The 26,226-nt window shown below is 49.1% G+C and overlaps 1 protein-coding gene across 1 annotated transcript in view; it reads right to left on the bottom strand.

Annotated features, from left to right (window-relative positions):
* Window positions 1–231: 231 nt before the first annotated feature.
* Window positions 232–26,226, bottom strand: part of LOC139260448 (sterol 26-hydroxylase, mitochondrial-like) — a 116,285-nt gene continuing 90,290 nt past the window's right edge. The window contains exons 5-7 of the mRNA XM_070877011.1: window positions 3,986–4,185; window positions 716–913; window positions 232–236 (exon numbers count right to left, since the gene is read on the bottom strand). Coding sequence (XP_070733112.1) covers window positions 232–236; window positions 716–913; window positions 3,986–4,185 — 403 coding nt within the window. The remainder of the gene's footprint in view (window positions 237–715; window positions 914–3,985; window positions 4,186–26,226) is intronic.

Raw genomic sequence — 26,226 nt, 5'->3', positions numbered from 1 at the left:
CTGAGCTGCCTCCAAAGCAAGTATATCCTTTCGTAAATATGGAAACCAAAACTGCACGCAGTACTCCACCAATACAATACCAGTCCTTATTCCTGACCCCTTATTCTGAGACTGTGACCCCTGGTTCTAGACTCCCCAGCCAGAGGAAACATCCTCCCTGTGTCTACCTTGTCAAGCCCAATAAGAATTGTGTGTGTTTCAATGAAATAATAATAATAATGAGATTGCCTCTCATTCTTCGAAACAACAATTTAAGTTTATGCAGTAAAAATATCCCGAGCCGCTTCACAGGTGTGGAATCAGACAAAATTTGGCACTGTGCCATATAAGGAGAAATTAGGGGCAGGTGACCAAAAGCTCGGTCACAGAGATAGGTTTTAAGGAGCGTCTTGAAGGAGGAGAGAGAGGCAGAGAGGCGGAGAGGTTTAGGGAGGGAGTTCCAGAGCTTGGGGCCCAGGCAACAGAAGGCACGGCCACCGATGGTGGAGCGATTATAATCAGGGATGCTCAGGAGGGCAGAATTCGAGGAGCGTAGACATCTCGGGGGGGGTTTGTGGGGCTGGAGTAGGTTACAGAGATAGGGAGGGGGCGAGGGCCATGGAGGGATTTGAAAACAAGGGGTGAGAATTGTAAAGTCGAGGTGTTGCCGGAACGGGCAATTTTCCCCTCGGCATCACCAAGGCCGGGTGCAAATACACAAAGAGGTTTCTCGTACCAAAGTCGAACATGTTGTCCCAGGCCTGTGTGTGCCACTTCCAAAATGGCAGCCAGCTCCGCGTCCACTTGGGCAGAACTTCGCAGAAGGCCAACGAGCGGAACATGGTGACGACGGAATTGATGAATTTCTGCGATTCCCGCGGCATCTCCTGCTCCAGGCAGCCCAGCCGGGTCTCGAACAGGATGGCAGCAATGGCTGTGCAACAAGGGAGGTCATCACCATCAGCATTCATCAGAAATAGGAGCAGGAGCCGGCCATACGGCCCCTCGAGCCTGCTCCGCCATTCAATACCATCATGGCTGATCCGATCATGGACTCAGCTCCACTTCCCCGCCCGCTCCCTGTAACCCTTTACTCCCTTATCGCTCAAAAATCTGTCTATCTCCACCTTAAATATATTCAATGACCCAGCCTCCACAGCTCTCTGGGGCAGAGAACTCCACAGATTTACAACCCTCCGAGGGAAGAAATTCCTCCTCATCTCAGTTTTAAATGGGCAGCCCCTTATTTCTAAGATTATGCCCCTTAGTTCTAGATTCCCCCATGGGTGGAAACATCCTCTCTGCATCCACCCTGTCGAGCCCCCTCATTATCTTATATGTCTCGATAAGATCACCTCTCGTTCCTTCTGAACACCAATGTGTAGAGGCCCACCCTACTCAACCTTTCTTCATAAGTCAACCCCCTCATCCCCGGAATCAACCGAGTGAACCTTCTCTGAACAGCCTCCAAAGCAAGTATATCCTTTCGTAAATACGGAGACCAAAACTGCACGCAGTACTCCAGGTGTGGCCTCACCAATACCCTGTACAATTGCAGCAGGACCTCCCTGCTTTTGTACTCCATCCCTCTCGCAATGAAGGCCAACATTCCATTCGCCTTCCTGATCACTTGCTGTACCTGCATGCTAACTTTCCCGAGCAGCCAGCCGCTGCCTCATTGAATGAGAGAATCACAGCCCTGCGCTGAGTGGGGGAGGGATGAGGGAGAGAACGCACGATGGAAGATGTGTCCCCTCCCCACCCCCAAACATCATTTCAAGACTTTATTTTTCCTCCTCTGGATTTGAAAGGGAACATAGAAACAGGAGTGGGCCATTCTGCCCCGCGTTCTGATCCCAGCTCCTCAACTCCATTTTCCCGCCTTTACTCCATATGCCTTCATAAAATCACGGAACGGTTACAGCACGGAAGGAGGCCATTCGGCCCGTCGAGCCCGTGCCGGCTCTCTGCAAGAGCACCTCCGCCAGTCCCACTCCCCCCGCCCTTTCCCCGTAGCCCGGCACATTTATTTTCCCCTTAAGGGACTTATCCAATTTCCCTTTGAAAGTCGCGATTGAGTCTGTCTCCACCACCCTCTCAGGCAGCGCATTCCAGATCCTAACCACTCGCTGCGTGAAAAAGGTTTTCCCTCGTGTCGCCTTTGGTTCTTCTGCCAATCGCCTTAAATCTGTGTCCTCTGGTTCCCGACCCTTCCGCCAATGGGAACAGTTTCTCTCTCGATCTACTCTGTCCAGGCCCCTCATGATTTTGAACACCTCGACCTTCTCTGCTCCAAGGAGAACAACCCCAGCTTCTCCAGTCCATCCACCGTCACTGAAGTCCCTCATCCCTGGAACCATCCTCGTAAATCCCCTCTCCACCCTCTCTAAGGCCCATCTCATCCTTCCTAAAGTGGTTGTAATCAGGCATGCACGGCCAGAAAGGCTGCGAGAGGCAGGCTCAATTTTATCTTTCAAAACATAGAAACATAGAAACATAGAAAATAGGTGCAGGAGCAGGCCATTCAGCCCCTCCAGCCTGCACCGCCATTCAATGAGTTCATGGCTGAACAAAAGGGCTACGGGGGCATGGCAGGGGAGTGGGACTAGCTGGGAGTCAGCGTGGGCTCGACGGGCCGAATGGCTTCCTTCTGCACTGTGACCATTCTATGATTCCTAAAGTGCGGTGCCCAGAATTGGACACAATACTCCAGTTGGGGCCGAACCAGTGTTTCATACAGGTTGGTCATAACTTCCACACTTTTGTACTCTGTGCCTCTATTCATAAAGCCCAGGATCCCTTATGAATTTATAACCGCTTTCTCAACCTGCCCTGCCACCTTCAACGATTTGTGCACACATACCCCCAGGTCGCTCTGTTCCTGCACCACCTTTAGAATAGCACCCTTTAGGTTGTATTGCCTCTGCTCATTCTTCCCGATAATTTCGCACTTTTCTGCGTTAAATTTCATCTGCCCCGTGTCCGCCCATTCCACCAGCAGTTGAGGAGCACAGGCTGGTTGGGCCGAAAGGCCTGTTTTTGTGCCAAAACATTCCGTGGTTCTGCAAGTGGTTTGAGTTGGGGGCGGGGGCGGGGGCGGCCCAAGCAACATTATTCTTTGGGGTGGATATCCCCTCCCTGGGAAAAGCCCCTCCCTGTGAACAACTCCTCCCCCTCCCCCTGAGAACAGCCCCTCCCCCTGTGAACAGCCCCTCCCTCTCCCTGAGAACAGCCCCTTCCCTCCCTGAAAACAGACCCTCCCCCTCCCTGAGAAAAGCTCCTCCCTGTGAACAGCCCCTCCCTCTCCCTGGAAACAGCCCCCCCCCTGGGAACAGCCCCTCCCTCCCCCTGTGAACAGCCCCTCCCCCTGTGACCAGCCCCTCCCTCCCCCTGTGACCAGCCCCATCCCCCTGTGACCAGCCTTCCCCCTGTGACCAGCCCCTCCCCCTCCCTGTGACCAGCCCCTCCCCCTGTGACCAGCCCCTCCCCCTGTGACCAGCCCCCTTCCCCTGCCCCCTCCCCCTGTGACCAGCCCCTCCCCCTGTGACCAGCCCCTACCCCTCCCCCTGTGACCAGCCCCTCCCCCTTGTGACGAGCCCCTCACCCTCCCCCTGTGACCAGCCCCTCCCCTGTGACCAGCCCCTCCCCCTCCCCCTGTGACCAGCCCCTCCCCTGTGACCAGCCCCTCCCCCTCCCCCTGTGACCAGCCCCTCCCCTGTGACCAGCCCCTCCCCCTCCCCTTGTGACCAGCCTCTCCTTCCCCTGTGACCAGCCCCTCCCCTGTGATCAGCCCCTCCCCCTCCCCCTGTGACCAGCCCCTCCCCCTGTGACCAGCCCCTCCCCCTCCCCCTGTGACCAGCCCCTCCCCTGTGACCAGCCCCTCCCCCTCCCCCTGTGACCAGCCCCTCCCCTGTGACCAGCCCCTCCCCCTCCCCCTGTGACCAGCCCCTCCCCCTGTGACCAGTCCTTCCCCCCCCCCCAATGCCACAGCTCCAAGTTGCCTCACCTTCGAAGGTGTACCTCTGCAGCTCGGCGGTGATGTTGTGCACCGTGACCCCAGGCCCATTGGCCGAGCGCAACCGCCGGATCCGGCCGATGAAATCCGTCGCCACCTCGTTGATGATGCCCTGGTACAGTGCGGCTTCTTGCGGTTTCAGCATCCTCTTGTTCAGCGCGGCACGCAATCGGTACCAATCCTCGCCTTCCCTGAGAGAAGGAAGCACTGCAGGTGGGTAGGGGAGGGTTGGTGGGTCTTGACTCCACCTTAACAGGAACGATTCAACATGGTGGCAAGGTATTCGACAGGAAGAAACATAGAAACAAAGAAATTTACAGCGCAGAAATTTTGGCCCATCGTGTCCGCGCCGGCCGACAAAGAGCCGCACGGCCCTCGGTCAGCGGCCCTGAAGGTTACACATAAACCTATGAACAATGAACAATGGTGGACAGGTAAAGAGCACCCAGCCCAACCAGTCCGCCTCACACAACTCCTTGGAAAATAAGACTCTAAATGGGGTAGAGGAGGAAAGAGATCTGGAGGAACTGATTCACAAATTGCTAAAATTAGCAACACTGGTTAATAGGGCCATAAAAAACAAGCACTGGGATTTATTCCTACAGGGATAGAATTGAAAATCAGAGAAGTAATGTTAAAATTGTGTAGCCCCTTGGCGAGATCACACTTGCACGACTGGGCACAGTTCCAGGATCCATGTAATAAAGAGGATATCAAGGCACTGGAGAAGGTGCAAACAAGATTTACAAGGATGATGCCAAAACTGAGCGCTTATATTGTGTGCAGTTTTGGTCTCCTAATCTGAGGAAGGATGTTCTTGCTATTGAGGGAGTGCAGTGAAGGTTCACCAGACTGATTCCCGGGATGGCAGGACTGACATATGAGGAGAGACTGGATCGACTGGGCTTATATTCACTGGAATTTAGAAGAATGAGAGGGAATCTCATAGAAACATATAAAATTCTGACGGGACTGGACAAGTTAGATGCAGGAAGAATGTTCCTGATGTTGGGGAAGTCCAGAACCAGGGGACAGTCTAAGGATAAGGGGTAAGCCATTTAGGACCGAGATGAGGAGAAACTTCTTCACCCAGAGAGTGGTGAACCTGTGGAATTCTCTACCGCATAGAGTTGTTGATGTCAGTTCGTTAGATATATTCAAGAAGGAGTTAGATGTTGACCGTACGGCTAAAGGGATCAAGGGGTATGGAGAGAAAACATTGAGGTGAATGATCAGTCATGATCTTATTGAATGGTGGTGCAGGCTCGAAGGGCCGAATGGCCTACTCCTCCACCTATTTTCTATGTTTCTATGTTTCTATGTTTCTGTACCTATCTGGAAAGATTGAACAGGCTCGGGCTGTTTTCTCCAGAAAAGAGGAGGCTGAGGGATGACATGATCGAGGTCTTTAAGATTATGAAACGTTCGATAGGGTAGACACAGAGAAGATGTTCCCACTTGAGGGGGCGGGGGGTAGACCAGAACTAGGGGCCATCAATACAAGATGGTCACTGATAAACCCAATGGGGAATTCAGGAGAAACCACTTTACCCAGAGAGCGGTGAGAATGTGGAACTCGCTGCCACAGGGAGGCGTTGAGGTGAATAGTATCGATGCATTTAGGGGGAAGCTGGATAAACACATGGGGGAGAAGGTAATAGAAGAATATGGGGATGGGGGGGGGGCGATGATGTCGGATTGCAGGAGGCTGGTGTGGAGCATAAACCCTGGCACGGACCCACTGGACCGAACGGCCTGTTTCTGTGCCGTAAATAAACCAACAATGAAGGACGGATTCTACAGGGAATGCATTCCATCTGTAATCAACCAATTACACACCTGCTATTTGCCACTCTCACTATTTATTGTGGATTCCCAGTAGTTCCACCCATTGGTTCCAGCTTCTCCAACCAGCGCCCATGTCCACATGAGGCATCAAATAAAATGTGTCCCATCAAACACTCCCAGGGCAGGTACAGCACGGGGTTAGATAGAGTAATGCTCCCTCTACACTGTCCCATCAAACACTCCCAGGGCAGGTACAGCACGGGGTTAGATACAGAGTAAAGCTCCCTCTACACTGTCCCATCAAACACTCCCAGGGCGGGTACAGCACGGGATTAGATACAGAGTAAAGCTCCCTCTACACTGTCCCATCAAACACTCCCAGGGCAGGTACAGCATGGGGTTAGATACAGAGTAAAGCTCCCTCTACATTGTCCCATCAAACACTCCCAGGGCAGGTACAGCACGGGTTCGATACAGAGTAAAGCTCCCTCTACACTGTCCCATCAAACACTCCCAGGGCAGGTACAGCACGGGGTTAGATACAGAGTAAAGCTCCCTCTACACTGTCCCATCAAACACTCCCAGGACAGGTACAGCACGGGGTTAGATACAGAGTAAAGCTCCCTCTACACTGTCCCATCAAACACTCCCAGGGCAGGTACAGCACGGGGTTAGATACAGAGTAAAGCTCCCTCTACACTGTCCCATCAAACACTCCCAGGGCAGGTACAGCACGGGTTCGATACAGAGTAAAGCTCCCTCTACACTGTCCCATCAAACACATTTTAGATACACAAGAACAGGAATAGACCATTCAGCCCATGATTCTATTAGATCGTGGCCAATGTTCCCTGTAATATTTTAGTGTGTGCAGTACCTTTAAGTTAGCTGAGTTGCTGTGCATGCACGGTATTCTAGAGGGAACATTGATCTGTTCCTCAGCTTCATCTACCTACCTTTGCTCCATATCCTTCGATACCCTGACCCAACCAAAATCGATCCATCCCAGTCTTGAAAATTTCAATTGACCCCAACATGTTGGGGGAGAGGTTTCCAGATTCCCAGCATGCTGTGTGTGTAGAAGTGTTTCCCGACATCACTCCTGAACGGCCGGGCTCTAATGTTAAGGTCCTGTCCCCTTGTTCTGAACTCCCCCCCCACCAGAGGGAATGGTTTCTCTCGATCCCCCCCATCGATTCCTTTAATCATCGTAAACCCCTCGATCAGATTGCCCTGTAATCTTCCACACTCGAGGGAACACAGGCCTCTGTCTGTGCAACCTGCCCTCGGGATTTAACCCTCTCAGCCCCGGGTATCAGTCTGGGGAACCCATCCCCCCTCCCCGAGGCCGATATACCCTCCCCGCGGGGCGGGGCCCAGGACTGGACACAGTGACTCCAGACGGGGTCTGACCAGAGGTCTGGATAACTTGAAGCATCACTTTCTCATTTTTGAATACGAATCCGCTTGAGATAAAGGCCAACATTCCATTCTGATTACGTTTTGTACCCAGGCTCAAGCTTTCACATAAGAAATAGGAACAGGAGCAGGCCATTTGGCTCCTCGAGCCTGCTCCACCATTCAATGAGATCATGGCTGATCTGATCATGGACTCAGCTCCACTTCCCTGCCCGCTCCCCACATCCCTTGGGGACAGTGATTGGTATATCTGGACATCTAAATCCCATTAAGAAAAGATTCCGATCTGTGTTTCTTGTACCCAAAGTGGATGACCCCTACCTCACACCTGCAGGGATAGTGGATGCATTGGTTGTAATTTACCAAAACTCCCTGCATTCTGGAGCGGTCCCAGCAGATTGGAAAACCGCAAATGTAACGCCCCTATTTAAAAAAGGAGGCAGACAGAAAGCAGGAAACTACAGACCAGTTAGCCTAACATCTATGGTTAGGAAAATGCTGGAGTCCATTATCAAGGAAACCGTAGTGGGACATTTGGTAAAGCATGATTCAATCTGTTGTGTCTGTCATCATCATCATCATCATCATAGGCAGTCCCTCGGAATCGAGGAAGACTTGCTTCCACTCCCAAAGTGAGTTCTCTGGTGGCTGAACAGTTTGATATGAGAGCCACAGACCCTGTCACAGGTGGGACAGACATTCGTCGGGGGAAGGGGTGGGTGGGACTGGTTTCTTGCGCGCTCCTTCCGCTGCCTGCGCCTGGCCTCTTCATGCTCTTTGCGTTGGGACTCGAAGAGCTCATCGCCCTCCTGGATGGACTTTCTCCACCTCGGGCGGTCTGCGGCCAGGGTCTCCCAGGTGTCAGTGGTGATGTCACACTTTACCAGGGAGGCTTTGAGGATGTCCCTTATAACGTTTCCGCTCTCCTCCTTTGGCTCATTTACCATGAAGGAGCTCCGCATAAAACATTTGCTTAGGGAGTCTCGTATCTGGCATGTGTACTGTGTGGCCTGCCCAGTGAAGCTGATCGAGTGTGGTCAGTGCTTCAATACTGGGGATATTAGCCTGGTCGAGGACACTGATGTTGGTCTGTCCTCCCAGGGGATTTGCAGGATCTTGCGGAGACATCGTTGGTGATATATCTCCAGCGACTTGAGGTGCCTTCTGTACATCGACCATGCCTCAGATCCAATCTGTTATGTCCGTAATGCACTTATGAATGACTCCACGAGGCAATGTGTTGTACTCAAACTGTAGTGACCTTGGTCCTTTATTCGTAACTCCAGAGTGAGGCACAAGCATGGTGAGCAGCGTTTTATACTGGGCCCTGCCGCCAGGGCAGATGCCCCTCAGGTCTCCCACCGCAGTGCCCTCTGGTGGATAGCCTCTGCCACAGGGGCAGGAAACCCCGGCCTCCACCAGCTGCACCCTCTAGTGGTGTCAGCATAGTATATACACAGTGTAAACTTTATTGATAATATATCAGGTAACAAGTCTCCATTTTATGCAAGTATACAGTGACTACACAGAGAGTATATCTATAGTCTGCATATATAACACTATCAAGCAGATTCAGCATGGTTTTATGAAAGGGAAATCATGTTTGACAAATTTGCTGGAGTTCTTTGAGGATGTAATGAGCCAGGTGGATAAGGGGGAACCAGTGGATGTGGTGTATTTGGATTTCCAGAAGGCATTTGATAAGGTGCCACATAAAAGTTTACTGCACAAGATAAAAGTTCACGGGGTTGGGGGTAATATATTAGCATGGATGGAGGATTGGCTAATTAACAGAAAACAGAGAGTCGGGATAAATGGGTCATTTTCCAGTTGGCAAACAGTGACTAGTGGGTTGCCGCAGGGATCAGTGCTGGGTCCTCAACTATTTACAATCTATATTAATGACTTGGATGAAGGGACCGAGTGTAATGTAACCAAGTTTGCTGATGATACAAAGATGTATAGGAAAGCAAGTTGTGAAGAGGACACAGAAAATCTGCAAAGGGATATAAGTGGGCAAAAATTTGGCAGATGGAGTATATTGCAGGAAAAAGTGAGGTTATCCACTTTGGCAGAAATAATAGAAAAGCAAATTATAATTTAAATTAAAAAAAATTGCAAAAGTGCTGCAGTACAGAGGGACCTGGGGTTCCTTGTGCATGAAACACAAAAAGTTAGTATGCAGCTACAGCAAGTGATCAGGAAGGCAAATGGAATGTTGGCCTTTATTGCAAGGGGGATAGAGTACAAAAGCAGAGAAGTCCTGCTACAACTGTGCAGGGAATTGTTGAGGCCACACCTGGAGTACTGCGTACAGTTTTGGTCTCCGTATTTAAGAAGGATATACTTGCATTGGAGAAGGTTCACTCGGTTGATTCCGGAGGTGAGGGGGTTGACTTATGAAGATCGGTTGAGTAGGTTGGGCGTCTACACATTGGAATTCAGAAGAGTGAGAGGTGATCTTATCGAAACATATAAGATAATGAGGGGGCTCGACAAGGTGGATGCAGAGAGGATGTTTCCACCCATAGGGGAAACTAAAACTTTATCCCTGCTCTCTGTCCTCCTACCTCCCAGCCAATCAGAGAATGTTCCCTTTATCCCTGCTCTCTGTCCTCCTACCTCCCAACCAATCAGAGAATGTTCCCTTTCTCCCTGCTCTCTGTCCTCCTACCTCCCAGCCAATCAGAGAATGTTCCCTTTCTCCCTGCTCTCTGTCCTCCTACCTCCCAGCCAATCAGAGAATGTTCCCTTTATCCCTGCTCTCTGTCCTCCTACCTCCCAACCAATCAGAGAATGTTCCCTTTCTCCCTGCTCTCTGTCCTCCTACCTCCCAGCCAATCAGAGAATGTTCCCTTTCTCCCTGCTCTCTGTCCTCCTACCTCCCAACTAATTACTGACCCTTGTCACAAGCTTATCTCCAATTCCGTGCCCGCTCACTGTTGATAATAACCTTGTGTGTAACCTTATCAATTGCTCTCTGGAAGTCAATATACACAACATATAGACACTGCAGTCTGCAGTTACCTCGGGGGAGAAAGTCACTGCTTGGGATGCTAAATATTTCAAACTTTAAAAGAATTCGCTCTTTGTGTTCCGAGAAGGAAGTGGAATGTTAAATCAAGAGTTTCACTTCTTTCCTGGAGCGCAACGGGCAGCAGGCGGGGCAGAGAGTTCAGCGTTCTGCACACTGAGCCGCGTAGCTCTGCCGTGTTCAACGGCTCCTGTTTAAATTTAAGGGGAAAAGTTAAATAGTTGGGATTCTTTCAGGTTTAGGCAGAGAAAAACAAGGTAACTCTCCAGTAGGAGGCAATTAGCAGGTAGTTAAAACCAGTAGTGAGTCATCTGACCGAGATACAGTTTAAAAAGAGGCAGCTGGTGCAAACCACAGAGTGCAGCAGCATAGACTGGCATTCGTGAGTTTGGTAAGTGGGTGAGTTCGGGCAAGTGGGGGGTGGCAGGTGCTGTTTTGTCTTGCTTTTCCTACCAGTGCTGACACTCGAGCAGATGATAAGGAGTGCAAGAGTAGGAGACAGAGGCCCAGAGACCAGCCCAACCAGCTGCAGACAAAGATAGAGGGGTGAGAAATCGAGAGGTGATGTCAGAGTGTGGGGAGGAGCAGCGTCAGCGGCAGTCCGGGGTCAGCGGCCGACAAAGGCCCAGCGGCAGTCCGGGGTCAGCGACCTACAAAGGCCCAGCGGCAGTCCGGGGTCAGCGGCCGACAAAGGCCTGGCGGCAGTCCGGGGTCAGCGACCTACAAAGGCCCAGCGGCAGTCCGGGGTCAGCGGCCGACAAAGGCCCAGCGGCAGTCCGGGGTCAGCAGCCGACAAAGGCCCAGCGGCAGTCCGGGGTCAGCAGCCTACAAAGGCCCAGCGGCAGTCCGGGGTCTGGGGCCTACAAAGGCCCAGCGGCAGTCCAGGATCAGCGGCCTACAAAGGCCCAGCGGCAGTCCGGGGTCTGGGGCCTACAAAGGCCCAGCAGCAGTCCGGGGTCTGGGGCCTACAAAGGCCCAGCGGCAGTCCGGGATCAGCAGCCTACAAAGGCCCAGCGGCAGTCCGGGATCAGCAGCCTACAAAGGCCCAGCGGCAGTCCGGGATCAGCAGCCTACAAAGGCCCAGCGGCAGTCCGGGGTCTGGGGCCTACAAAGGCCCAGCGGCAGTCCGGGGTCTGGGGCCTACAAAGGCCCAGTGACAGTCCGAGGTCAGCGGCCTACAAAGGCCCAGCGACAATCCGGGGTCAGCGACCTACAAAGGCCCAGCGGCAGTCCGGGGTCAGCGACCAACAAAGGCCCAGCGACAGTCCGGGGTCAGCGACCAACAAAGGCCCAGCGACAGTCCGGGGTCAGCGACCAACAAAGGCCCAGCGGCAGTCCGGGGTCTGGGGCCTACAAAGACCCAGCGGCAGTCCGGGGTCAGCGGCCTACAAAGGCCCAGCGGCAGTCCGGGGTCAGCGGCCTACAAAGGCCCAGTGACAGTCCGGGGTCAGCGGCCTACAAAGGCCCAGTGACAGTCCGGGGTCTGGGGCCTACAAAGGCCCAGTGACAGTCCGGGGTCAGCGGCCTACAAAGGCCCAGTGACAGTCCGTGGTCAGCGGCCTACAAAGGCCCAGTGACAGTCCGGGGTCTGGGGCCTACAAAGGCCCAGTGACAGTCCGGGGTCAGCGACCTACAAAGGCCCAGTGACAGTCCGGGGTCAGCGGCCTACAAAGGCCCAGTGACAGTCCGGGGTCAGCGGCCTACAAAGGCCCAGTGACAGTCCGGGGTCTGGGGCCTACAAAGGCCCAGTGACAGTCCGGGGTCTGGGGCCTACAAAGGCCCAGCGGCAGTCCGGGGTCTGGGGCCTACAAAGGCCCAGTGGCAGTCCGGGGTCAGCGGCCTACAAAGGCCCAGTGACAGTCCGGGGTCTGGGGCCTACAAAGGCCCAGTGACAGTCCGGGGTCTGGGGCCTACAAAGGCCCAGCGGCAGTCCGGGGTCTGGGGCCTACAAAGGCCCAGTGGCAGTCCGGGGTCTGGGGCCTACAAAGGCCCAGCGACAGTCGGTGAGTGAGCAGTGTGAGGAGGAGCGACAAGAAATCAAAAAGTGACGTCACAGCCAAGCTGGTAAGTGGTTGGCTGATCGGCTGGTGAGTATATCTCTTTGATTTTGTGTTCTAGTAGATAAGAGGATAAATTACGAAATAGCTGTTTAGTGTGTGTAGTGGGAGTCAGTGTTTTTGCTGGGTAATTTAAGGGTAACTAGTGCGATGGCAGGGCAGCTCGTTCAAACGGGATGCAACACCTGTGTCATTTGGGAATTCCTGGATGCTTCCCGCAACGGGGATGACCACATGTGCAGGAAGTGTCTCCAGCTCCTCCAACTCGAGCGCCGAGTCTCGGAGCTTGAGCGAGGACTGGAGGCACTGAGGAGCATCCGCGAGAACGAGAGGTACGTGGATAACACGTTTCAGGCGTTGGTCACCCCACAGATTAAAAGGCTACAGGAGGATAGGGAATGGGTGACCGTCGCACACAAGAGTATGGCGAGGCAGGTAGTGCAGGAGTCCCCTGAGGCTATCCCGCTCTCCAACCGGTACTCTATTCTGACTACTGGCGAGGGCGGTGATGCCTCTGGGGAGTGCAGCCAGGGCCAAGTCACAGCACCGTGGGTGGCTCAGCTGCACAGGGGGGAGGAAGAAGACGGGAAGGGCTATAGTGATAGGAGATTCAATAGTTAGGGGAGCAGATAGGTGCTTCTGCGGCAGCAAAAGTGACATCAGGATGGTGTGTTGCCTCCCTGGTGCAAGGGTCAATGATGTCACTGAGCGACTGCAGGGCATTCTGGGGAGGGAAGGGGAACAGCCATTGGTTGTGGTCCACATTGGTACCAACGACATAGGTAGAAAGAGGGGTGAGGTCCTGAAAGCTGAGCTTAGGTAGCTAGGAGTAAGATTGAAAGCCAGGACCTCAAAGGTGGTAATCTCGGGATTACTGCCAGTGCCACGTACTAGTGAGGGTAGAAGTAGGAAGGCTAGTCAGATAAATACGTGGCTGGGGCATTGGTGTAGGAGGGAGGGCTTTAGGTTCCTGAACAATTGGGACTGCTTCTGGGGTAGGTGGGACCTGTACAAGTCAGACAGGTTACACCTCAACAGAGACGGGACCAATGTTCTCGCGGGTGGTTTTGATAGTACGGTTTGGAGGGCTTTAAACTAGCTTGGCAGGGGGATGGGAACCCAGGAGAGGGCTCTGAGCTAGTTAGAGTGGGTGAGAGCTCAGATGAACAGAACCCGAAGAAAGAATGCAAAAGGCAGGAGGCAACAGAGCAGAGTAGCACTGGGGTAAGTGTAAACCACAAGGTGATAGGAAGGGACAATATGTATGAATATAAAGGGGCTGCAGGAGGGGTCAAAACTAAAAATCATGGTTTAAAAACTAGTATTATAACACTCTACTTAAACGCACGCAGCATTCGAAACAAAGTAAATGAGTTGACGGCACAAATCATTACAAATGGGTATGATTTGGTGGCCATTACAGAAACGTGGTTGCAGGGTGGCCAAGACTGGGAATTAAACATACAGGGGTATCTGACAATTGGGAAAGATAGACAAGAAGGGAAAGGAGGTGGGGTAGCTCTGTTAATAAAGGATGATATCAGGGCAGTTGTGAGAGACGATATTGGCTCTAATGAACAAAATGTTGAATCATTGTGGGTGGAGATTAGAGATAGTAAGGGGAAAAAGTCACTGGTGGGCGTAGTTTATAGGCCCCCAAATAATAACTTCACGGTGGGGCGGGCAATAATCAAGGGAATAATGGAGGCTTGTGAAAAAGGAACGGCAGTAATCCTGGGGGATTTTAACCTACATATCGATTGGTCAAATCAAATCGCACGGGGTAGCCTTGAGGAGGAATTCATAGAATGCATACGGGATTGTTTCTTAGAACAGTATGTTACAGAACCTACAAGGGAGCAAGCTATCTTAGATCTGGTCCTGTGTAATGAGACAGGAATAATAAACGATCTCCTAGTAAAAGATCCTCTCGGAATGAGTGATCACAGTATGGTTGAATTTGTAATACAGATTGAGGGTGAGGAAGTTGTGTCAGAAACGAGCGTACTATGTTTAAACAAAGGGGACTACAGTGGGATGAGGGCAGAGTTGGCTAAAGTAGACTGGGAACACAGAGTAAACGGTGGCACAATTAAGGAACAGTGGAGGATTTTAAGGAGCTCTTTCATAGTGCTCAACAAAAATATATTCCAGTGAAAAAGAAGGGCGGTAAGAGAAGGAATAACCAGCCGTGGATAACCAAGGAAATAAAGGAGAGTATCAAATTAAAAACCAATGCATATAAGGTGGCCAAGGTTAGTGAGAAACTAGAAGATTGGGAAAATTTTAAACGACAGCAAAGAATGATTAAGAAAGCAATAAAGAAATGAAAGATAGATTACGAAAGTAAACTTGCGCAAAACATAAAAACAGATAGTAAAAGCTTTTACCGATATATAAAACGGAAGAGAGTGACTAAAGTAAATGTTGGTCCCTTAGAAGATGAGAAGGGGAATTTAATAATGGGAAATGTGGAAATGGCTGAGACCTTAAACAATTATTTTGCTTCGGTCTTCACAGTGGAAGACACAAAAACCATGCTAAAAATTGCTGGTCATGGGAATGTGGGAAGGGAGGACCTTGAGACAATCACTATCACTAGGCGGGTAGTGCTGGACAGGCTAATGGGACTCAAGGTAGACAAGTCCCCTGGTCCTGATGAAATGCATCCCAGGGTATTAAAAGAGATGGCGGAAGTTATAGCAGATGCATTCGTTATAATCTACCAAAATTCTCTGGACTCTGGGAAGGTACCATCGGATTGGAAAGCAGCTAATGTAACGCCTCTGTTTAAAAAAGGGGGCAGACAAAAGGCAGGTAACTATAGGCCGGTTAGTTTAACATCTGTAGTGGGGAAAATGCTTGAAGCTATCATTAAGGAAGAAATAACAGAACATCTAGATAGGAATAGTGCAATCAAGCAGACGCAGCATGGATTCATGAAGGGGAAATCATGTTTAACTAATTTACTGGAATTCTTTGAGGATATAACGAGCATGGTGGATAGAGGTGTACCATTGGATGTGGTGTATTTAGATTTCCAAAAGGCATTCGATAAGGTGCCACACAAAAGGTTACTGCAGAAGATAAAGGTACGTGGAGTCAGAGTAAATGGATTAGCATGGATCGAGAATTGGCTGGCTAACAGAAAGCAGAGTGTTGGGATAAATGGGTCCTTTTCGGGTTTGAAATCGGTGGTTAGTATGTGTGCCACAGGGATCGGTGCTGGGACCACAACTGTTTACAATATACATAGATGACCTGGAAGAGGGGACAGAGTGTAGTGTAACAAAATTTGCAGATGACACAAAGATTAGTGGGAAAGCGGGTTGTGTAGAGGACACAGAGAGGCCGCAAAGAGATTTAGATAGGTTAAGCGAATGGGCTGAGGTTTGGCAGATGGAATACAATGTCGGAAAATATGAGGTCATCCACCTTGGAAAAAAAACAGTAAAAGGGAATATTATTTGAATGGGGAGAAATTACAACATGCTGCGGTGCAGAGGGACCTGGGGGTCCTTGTGCATGAATCCCAAAAAGTTAGTTTGCGGGTGCAGCAGGTAATCAGGAAGGCGAATGGAATGTTGGCCTTCATTGCGAGAGGGATGGGGTACAAAAGCAGGGAGGTCCTACTGCAACTGTATAGGGTATTGGTGAGGCCGCACCTGGAGTACTGCGTGCAGTTTTGGCCACCATACTTAAGGAAGGATATACTAGCTTTGGAGGGGGTGCAGAGACGATTCACTAGGCTGATTCCGGAGATGAGGGGGTTACCTTATGATGATAGATTGAGTAGACTGGGTCTTTACTCGTTGGAGTTCTGAAGGATGAGGGGTGATCTTATAGAAACATTTTAAATAATGAAAGGGATAGACAAGATAGAGGCAGAAAGGTTGTTTCCACTGGTCGGGCAGACTAGAACTAGGGGGCACAGCCTCAAAATACAGGGGGAGCCAATTTAAAACCGAGTTGAGAAGGAATTCTTCTCCCAGAGGGTTGTGAATCTGTGGAATTCTCTGCCCAAGGAAGCAGTTGAGGCTAGCTCATTGAATGTATTCAAATCACAGATAGATAGATTTTTAACCAATAAGGGAATTAAGGGTTATGGGGAGCAGGCGGGTAAGTGGAGCTGAGTCCACGGCCAGATCAGCCATGATCTTGTTGAATGGCGGAGCAGGCTCGAGGGGCTAGATGGCCTACTCCTGTTCCTAATTCTTATGTCCCCCTCCTTAAAGGGAATGGCCGTCGCTGTAGGCTCTGCAAAATTAAATGGACCTACCTGGAACCACGACGGCAGCCACGATCCCGTGCTATCGGCCTTGGTACTCAAGCAATGTGATCGCGGGCAGGATCCCGCGAAAACAACTGGAAGTGAAAACGTACGTTTTTTTTTTCTGACCTCAGCCATCTCACCTTTAATCGTCGCTCCCCGGAGAGCGCCCGGCTGCCCGATGCACGCCTCCTGCAGCTCTCAGTGTTTTCGCCTGCCGATGCTGCAGGGGGCAGAAGTCCGGGGCGCTACCGCGGCGATGCGCACGCCGATGATGTCATGATCTTCGGGCGAAGGATATCGGGACGCGACGCAGTAGCGCCGCCGTAAAACTCCTGCCAAATATGCCGGTAGTCAGTGTCATTGTCGCGTGGGTGGGCACTAATGGGAGGCGCAAAGGCACCCAATTTTGCCCCCTCCTATTGTCTCCTTCTCTCCCTGCTTAAATAATGGAGTGAGGGGATAATTCCTGAATCTAGAGAGCTAGGAAGATTGTGACGGACAAGTCTGCAAGTTTCTCACATATTCCTTCTAATAATCTGGGGTGGAAACCATCTGGACCAGGAGATTTGTCGATCTTAAGTCCCATTATTTTCTCCATTCCTTTTTTTAACTTCTATTAAATGCATTAAGAATATAAGAACATAAGAAATAGGAGCAGGAATAGGCCATATGGCCCCTTGAGCCTGCTCCGCCATTTAATACGATCATGGCTGATCTGATCACGGACTTAGGTCCACTTCCCCACCCGCTCCCCATGACCCTTTACTCCCTTATCGTTTAAGAAGCTGACTATTTCTGTTTTAAATATATTCAATGTCCCAGCTTCCACAGCTCTCTGAGGCAGCAAATTCCACTGATTTACAACCCTCTGAGAGAAGAAATTCCTCCTCATCTCAGTTTTAAATGGGCGGCCCCTTATTCTAAGATCATGCCCTCTAGTTCTATTCTCCCCCATCAGTGGAAACATCCTCTCTGCATCCACCTTGTCAAGCCCCCTCATAATCTTATATGTTAAGTTGCTCCCCTTGACTTATTTTAGGTTCCCTTGTACCGCTGGTCTTTTGTCCTCCTCCTCCTCCACTGTAAAAATAGATACAATTACAACGTCCGAAATCCGGAACCCGCGGGACCAAAGTCCGTTCCGGTTTTTGGGTTTTTCCGGATGTCAGACAAGAAAATCAATAGTCTGAAATCCGGAATCCTTGACCGAATCCGTGCCGCGTTTTGAGTGGCAAGGTCGGAAATCCGGCAAAAGCCAAAATGCAACATGGATTCAGTCGAGGATTCCAGATTTCAGACTTGATTTTCTTATCTGAAATGCGGAATCCTCGGAATTCAGGTTTTGCCTCAAAAATGTCCGCTTTTCGGACAATTCCGGGTTTCAGAGTTCCAGATTCGGGACGTTGCACCTGTACAACATTTTCATTTAACATGTCTGTTATTATCCATTAGAGTCTTGCCTGCATCTGTCTTTAATGGGCCCACGTACCTGACGACCACTCTCCTCTTTATCTATTGATTAAAAACCTATTGGTGTTTGCTTTGATACTAATTGCGGCTTTTTTCAGATTCCTGTCCTTCTATCCCTTTGTTGCCTATAGAGCTCTCCCGGCCGACCGGATTCCCACTTTGCCTTGCACTTGGGGAACATAGACACATAGAAAATAGGTGCAGGAGTAGGCCATTCGGCCCTTCGAGCCTGCACCACCATTCAATATGACCATGGCTGATCTTGCAACCTCAGTACCCCATTCCTGCTTTCTCTCCATACCCCTTGATCCCTTTAGCCGTAAGGGCCATATCTAACTCCCTCTTGAATATATCCAATGAACTGGCATCAACAACTCTCTGTGGTAGAGAATTCCACAGGTTCACAACTCTCTGAGTGAAGAAGTTTCTCATCTCGGTCCTAAATGGCTTACTCCTTACCCTTAGACTGTGACCCCTGGCTCTGGACTTCCCCAACATCGGGAACATTCTTCCTGCATCTAACCTGTCCAATCCTGTCAGAATTTTATATGTTTCTATGAGATCCCCTCTCATTCTTCTAAATTCCAGTGAATATAAGCCTAGTCGATCCAGTCTTTCTTCATATGTCAGTCCTGCCATCCCGGGAATCAGTCTGTTGAACCTTCGCTGCACTCCCTCAATAGCAAGAATGTCCTTCCTCAGATTAGGAGACCAAAACTGTACACAATATTCCAGGTGTGGTCTCACCAAGTGTTGTAGGCATTAGGCACCTGCTGAATATATCTAAACTCATATACGTTTAAAGCGGCCACATATAAAATGGCTGCCCAAGCATGATGGGAAACCCGTTAGTCAAGTAATGAACTGGGACTGACCGAGCAATGATCGAGCAATGACCCTGTGAGGCCCACTACCAAGAATCCCTTGGATATAATGAACCAGTGATTTCACACAGCCGAAGTCCAAGGAAGAGAGATAAGGGGAGAATCTGCCTCACATAACAAGGTCATTAATCAGCCCGAGCTGACAAAACCCGAACATGCAGTTCCTGAGGTATCAGGGAAATTCTATTGGGTTAAAGAAACCTATATGTAATCTATAATCGTTATGATTGGATTGTGTCCAGCCGAAGTGGGCTGAGTAACTGTGAAGAACTATATGTAACTTGAATCATAAAATGGCTGCCAGTGAAGCCTCAAGGGATTTCTGTTAGCTGAATTAGACCGCATTCCTGGAAACTGATAATTGTTGTTTCCCACACACAGGACTAACAAGCTAATCAGCCAAGCCTCAGGATTAAATGTTCTGGTGGAAGTAAGGACAATACGACTCTGTAACAGGAGTAAGGTAAAGGGACGCCCAGGCCATGTTACAAGACACATGAGTCATTCCTAGCAACACACCTCTTAGCAACACATCTCTTGGCAACACATGAGCCACTTTATGTTTAGAGACTAACGCTATCTATTGGTCTAATGTAACTGTAGTAAACTGTTGTAAAACATATAAAGATCCATGAAACCCTTTGTTCTGCGGAGAGAAGCCTGGATCCAGTCCTGTGACTTCCTCCCCGTTGGCATCAATAAAGGCCGCACTGGCATTGGAACCGACTCTGAGTGTTGAGTGATTCTTCTGATAAACACTAACACTAACACCAAGCCCTGTACAACTGTAGTAACACCTCCCTGCTCCTATACTCAAATCCCCTCGCTATGAAGGCCAACATGCCATTTGCCTTCTTCACTGCCTGCTGTACCTGCATGCCAACTTTCAATGACTGATGTACGATGACACCCAGGTCTCATTGCACCTCCCCTCTTCCTAATCTGTCACCATTCAGATAATAATCTGCCTTCCTGTTTTTGCCACCAAAGTGGATAACCTCACATTTATCCACATTATACTGCATCTGCCATGTATTTGCCCACTCACCTAACCTGTCCAAATCACCCTGCAGTCTCTTAGCATCCTCCTCACAGCTCACACTGCCACCCAGCTTAGTGTCATCTGCAAACTTGGAGATATTACATTCAATTCCTTTGTCCAAATCATTAATGTATATTGTGAATAGCTGGGGTCCCAGCACTGAACCCTGCGATACCCCACTCGTCACTGCCTGCCATTCTGAAATGGACCCATTTATTCCTACTCTTTGCTTCCTGTCTGCCAACCAGTTCTCGATCCACGTCAGTACATTACCCCCAATACCATGTGCTTTAATTTTGCATACTAATCTCTTGTGTGGGACCTTGTGTGGAAATTTACTTTTAAAGTCACAATGTACCCTTTTGTAATAAAACAAAATGGAGTCTCAGTTCTCCCAGAAGCCCCTGCAGCAGACAGCCTGTTTCTGCATCAACATGTTAAGCTTGATTGATAGCCAATTAATTTAGAAACTTGGGGGCCATCTGTGTGAGCAAGGAAACCTTGAGCGTACCCTCCCTAACAGAAAGAGCACCCCTTTTGTTTTAGGATTATACTCCCAAGTAGTAACTGTCGCAATAAAGAATCTTAGAAGTTCCAGATAAAGGCTGTATAGATAAGTAGGAAATTGAAACAAGGAACCATGTTAATTCAGTGATTGAAGAATTCCTTATCTGTATTTGCTGACCGCAAGGGCAGAACTGATACATGTGATGGAACCATAACTTCTTTGTCTGTTTTCTGTATAAAGCTAGTGTGTTTTTGTATTACTGTTAGAAACCTTCACGGAGCCTTTGTCTCAGCAAGGTTTTTCCTTGTAGCAAGTAAAATCTCTTAAAGGGACATCTACCTGGCTGTTTATGTCTGAGTTTAATTTTTTATCGTTAAATTGAGAGTCGCGATTTCGACACTTGTCAAAAGCCTTTTGAAAGTCCAAATACACCACATCCACTGGTTCTCCCTTGTCCACTCTACTAGTTACATCCTCAAAAAATTCTAGAAGAATTGTCAAGCATGATTTCCCTTTCATAAATCCATGCTGACTTGGACCGATCCTGCCACTTCTTTCCAAATGTGCTGGTATTTCATCTTTAATAATTGATTCCAACATTTTCCTCGCTACCGATGTCAGGCTAACCGGTCTATAATTCTCTGTTTTCTCTCTCCCTCCTTTTTGAAAAAGTGGTGTTAAAGCCTTTTCCTTCAGCTTGCTGCCGTCTCTTACCTCATTTGTTGACCACGGTTGCTTAACTACGCAAATGGAGCCTTTTTCCTTTGGGAGCACGTGCCGCTTTTGTACTGTACTAAATAATTAATTGAATACTTCGCACCGTCTGTGGGTTTCAACCTTTTGAAATTTACCTCACTTAAAATTTAAAACCATGGTTTGTGTATCTCAGAAAAAAACTCAATTTACACTGTGTGTGTGTGTTGCGAGAGTGTGTCTGTGTGCGTGTGGGGGACGTGGGTTAGTGTGGGTGCTTGTGTACATGTGTGTAATGACTCAAGAGTCTGGTTACTGTAAACTCACTCAGATGCAACCTGATCCATCTTTATTCCAGCCCAAGAGTACCAGCGTGACAAAGACACCCAGCGTATATACAGGTGACCAAGCTCACAGGCCACATGCGTACAGCCCGATGACCTCTGACCGCAGTGCCCTCTGGTGTCTGGTGACCCCCAAGCGTTAATACATAACAACATCCCCCTTTTAAAATCTTAACAACAGTCTTTTTACAAATTAAGACGGTCTGGGGCTTTCCTCTCACGAGTTAATCGTCTCAGTTGCACTTTGACTCTGGGCGAGTAGAAACATAGAAACATAGAAAATAGGTGCAGGAGTAGGCCATTCGGCCCTTCTAGCCTGCACCGCCATTCAATGAGTTCATGGTTGAACATGCAACTTCAGTACCCCATTCCTGCTTTCTCACCATACCCCTTGATTCCCCGAGTAGTAAGGACTTCATCTAACTCCTTTTTGAATATATTTAGTGAATTGGCCTCAACAACTTTCTGTGGTAGAGAATTCCACAGGTTCACCACTCTCTGGGTGAAGAAATTCCTCCTCATCTCGGTCCTAAATGGCTTACCCCTTATCCTTAGACTGTGTCCCCTGGTTCTGGACTTCCCCAACATTGGGAACATTCTTCCTGCATCTAACCTGTCTAACCCCGTCAGAATTTTAAACCTTTCTATGAGGTCCCCTCTCATTCTTCTGAACTCCAGTGAATACAAGCCCAGTTGATCCAGTCTTTCTTGATAGGTCAGTCCCGCCATCCCGGGAATCAGTCTGGTGAACCTTCGCTGCACTCCCTCAATAGCAAGAATGTCCTTCCTCAGGTTAGGAGACCAAAACTGTACACAATACTCCAGGTGTGGCCTCACCAAGGCCCTGTACAATTGTAGCAACACCTCCCTGCCCTTGTACTCAAATCCCCTCGCTATGAAGGCCAACATGCCATTTGCTTTCTTAACCACCTGCTGTACCTGCATGCCAACCTTCAATGACTGATGTACCATGACACCCAGGTCTCTTTGCACCTGCCCTTTTCCTAATCTGTCACCATTCAGATAATAGTCTGTCTCTCTGTTTTTACCACCAAAGTGGATAACCTCACATTTATCCACATTATACTTCATCTGCCATGCATTTGCCCACTCACCTAACCTATCCAAGTCGCTCTGCAGCCTCATAGAATCCTCCTTGCAGCTCACACTGCCACCCAACTTAGTGTCATCCGCAAATTTGAAGATACTACATTTAATCCCCTCGTCTAAATCATTAATGTACAGTGTAAACAGCTGGGGCCCCAGCACAGAACCTTGCGGTACCCCACTAGTCACTGCCTGCCATTCTGAAAAGTCCCCATTTACTCCTACTCTTTGCTTCCTGTCTGACAACCAGTTCTCAATCCATGTCAGCACACTACCCCCAATCCCATGTGCTTTAACTTTGCACATTAATCTCTTGTGTGGGACCTTGTCGAAAGCCTTCTGAAAGTCCAAATATACCACATCAACTGGTTCTCCCTTGTCCACTCTACTGGAAACATCCTCAAAAAATTCCAGAAGATTTGTCAAGCATGATTTCCCTTTCACAAATCCATGCTGACTTGGACCTATCATATTACCTCTTTCCAAATGCACTGCGATGACATCCTTAATAATTGATTCCATCATTTTACCCACTACCGATGTCAGGCTGACCGGTCTGTAATTCCCTGTTTTCTCTCTCCCTCCTTTTTTAAAAAGTGGGGTTACATTGGCTACCCTCCACTCCATAGGAACTGATCCAGAGTCAATGGAATGTTGGAAAATGACTGTCAATGCATCCACTATTTCCAAGGCCACCTCCTTAAGTACTCTGGTAAGTGTTCTGAGTCCGTTGAGACTGAGGGCTGAGTAGCCGATCTGATGGGAGTGGTCCTGACCACATCAGAGACTGAAGGTTCTGTCAGTAATGTCAGCAGAGTTCTCTGATGAGTGAACAATGGTTGGGTTGGTCACTGACTGCATCTTCTTCATTCGGTTCCAGTTCATCCGTGTACCCCAGTTTAAACTGGTCAAGGTGTTTCCTGCATGTTTGCCCATTCTTGAGCACGACAATAAACACTCTGTTACCCTCCTTGGCTGTAACAGTGCTGGCGATCCACTTTGGACCTTGACCACAGTTCAGTACATAAACCGGATCATTGACCGAGATGTCACGTGACACGGCAACACGATCATGATACCATTGCTGACTTTGACGTCTGTTTTCAACACGATCATTCAAATCAGTTTGAACAAGAGAAAGCCTGGTCTTGAGCTTTCTCTCCATCAGTAGTTCACAGGAGGAACCCCAGTCAGTGTATGAGGTCTTAACCTGTAACTGAGCAATATACATGACAACCGTCTCTGCAGTGAGCCCTGAGTTACACGTTTCATACTTTGCTTGGATCGTTTGAACGGCACACTCTGCTTGATCATTGGAAGCAGGCTTGAATGGAGCTGATCTCACATGTCTGATGCCATTGAGTTTCATGAACTCCTGGAACTCAAGACTTGTGAAGCAAGATCCGTTGTCGCTCACAACAATGTCAGGCAAACCATGAGTAGCAAACATGATACGAAGGCTCTCAATGGTAGCTGTAGACGTGCTGGATTACATAATAACACACTCTATCCACTTAGAATATGCATCTACTACGACAAAAAACATCTTTCCTAGGAACGGGCCCGCAAAATCAATGTGGATCCTCGACCATGGTTTGGACGGCCACGACCAAAGACTCAGCGGAGATTCCGCTGGTACTTTACTTAGCTGCATGCAAGTGTTGCACTGATGCACACATGATTCCAGATCCGAGTTAATTCCAGGCCACCATACATGAGACCTAGCAATGGGCTTATCCTGACAATACCAGGATGAGTGTTATGAAGTTCATGTACAAATTTTTCTCAACCTTTCTCAGGCGTGATTACACGATTACCCCACAGTAAACAGTCTGACTGAATGGACAGCTCATCCGTGCGACGGTTGTAAGGTTTGGTCTCCTCACACATCTCCATAGGTATGGCAGACCAATCACCACTGAGTACACACCGTTTCACAACCGATAAAATAGAGTCATGGCTGGTCCAGATCCTAACTTGTTGAGCAGTGAAGGGGTTCCTTCACTCCCAGAAGCATCCTTTACTAACAGTAAATCTGCAGGTTGAGGCGTCTCCATCTCAGTTGTGGATAAAGGCAGATGACTCAGTGCATCGGCACAATTCTCAGTACCAGGTCTATGACGAATAACATCATCATAGGCAGACAATGTCAGCGCCCACCTTTGAATGCGGGACGATGCATTGGTATTAATACCTTTGTTTTCCGCAAACAATGAAATGAGTGGCTTGTAATCTGTTCAAAACGAAGACCAAACAGGTACTGGTGCATTATTTTGACCCCATACACACAGGCCAAAGCTTCTTTCTTAACCATACTGTAAGCTCTTTCCACTTTAGACAGACTTCTCGAAGCATACGCAGCAGGTTGCAGCTTGCCCGATTCATTTGCTTGTTGGAGTACGCAGCCAAGCTCATATGATGAAGCATCACAGGACAATACCAGACGCTTATGGGATCATAATGAACAAGCAACTTATTTGAACATAGCAGATTCTTGGCTTTCTCAAAGGCTCTAACTTGAGACGCACCCCAGACCCAGTTGTCGCTTTTTCTTAGTAACACATGCAGTGGCTCTCGTAAAGTGCTCAAACTGGGTAAGAAATGACCAAAGTAGTTGAGTAGCCCAAGGAGCGAACGCAGCTCCGTCACATTCTGATGCCTGGGTGTATTTTTGATGGCCTCGGTTTTCGAATCAGTGGGCCTGATGCCATCAGCGGCAATTTTCCTCCTGAGGAATTCGACTTCAGGTGCCATGAATACACACTTCGAGCGTTTCAGCCTGAGTCCCACTTTGTCCAGACACTGTGGGACTGCTTCAAGATTGTTCAGATGTTCAACAGTGTCGCGACCTGTGACCAGAATGTCATCTTGAAACATGACAGTTCTAGGAACGGACTTCAGTAAACTCTCCATATTCCTCTGAAATATGGCTGCAGCCAAACGAATCCCAAAAGGACACCTGTTGTAGACGAACAGTTCTTTATGGGTGTTGATGCAGGTGAGTTTCTTCGAAGTGTTGACCAGCTCCTGGGTCATATAGGCTGACGTCAGATCCAGTTTCGTGAACAACTTTCCACCAGCTAGCATGGCGAACAAGTCATCAGCCCTCGGTAATGGATATTGATCCTATTTCAAAATCGGTTAATCGTAACCTGATCGTCTCCACAAATCCTGACAATGCCGTCACTCTTCAACACAGGAACAATGGGACCAGCCCACTCGTTAAACTCGACTGGTGATATGATCCCCTCATGCTGGAGTCTGTCAAGCTCAATTTCAACCTTCTCCCTCATCATGTGTGGAACAGACCGAGCTTTGTGATAGACAGGCCTTGCATTGGAGTCCAGGTGAATCTGCACCTTGGCTCCCGTAAAATTACCAATACCCAATTCAAACAAAGAAGGAAACTTTTTCAATATTTGAGCAGATGAAGTATCATCCACCAAGGACAACATCTTGACATCGTTCCAGTTCAGCTTGATTTTCTCGAGCCAATTCCTGCCGAACAGCATTGGATCATTACCTGGGATGATCCATAATGGTAGCTCGTGAACCACACTGTCATATGACACCTCGATTGCTGCACTGCCGAGCACCGGTATGAGTTCCTTAG

This window comes from Pristiophorus japonicus, chromosome 3 (genome assembly GCF_044704955.1).
Source record: "Pristiophorus japonicus isolate sPriJap1 chromosome 3, sPriJap1.hap1, whole genome shotgun sequence".
Lineage (NCBI taxonomy): Eukaryota > Metazoa > Chordata > Chondrichthyes > Pristiophoridae > Pristiophorus > Pristiophorus japonicus.
This window is presented reverse-complemented; position numbering and strand designations above follow the sequence as displayed.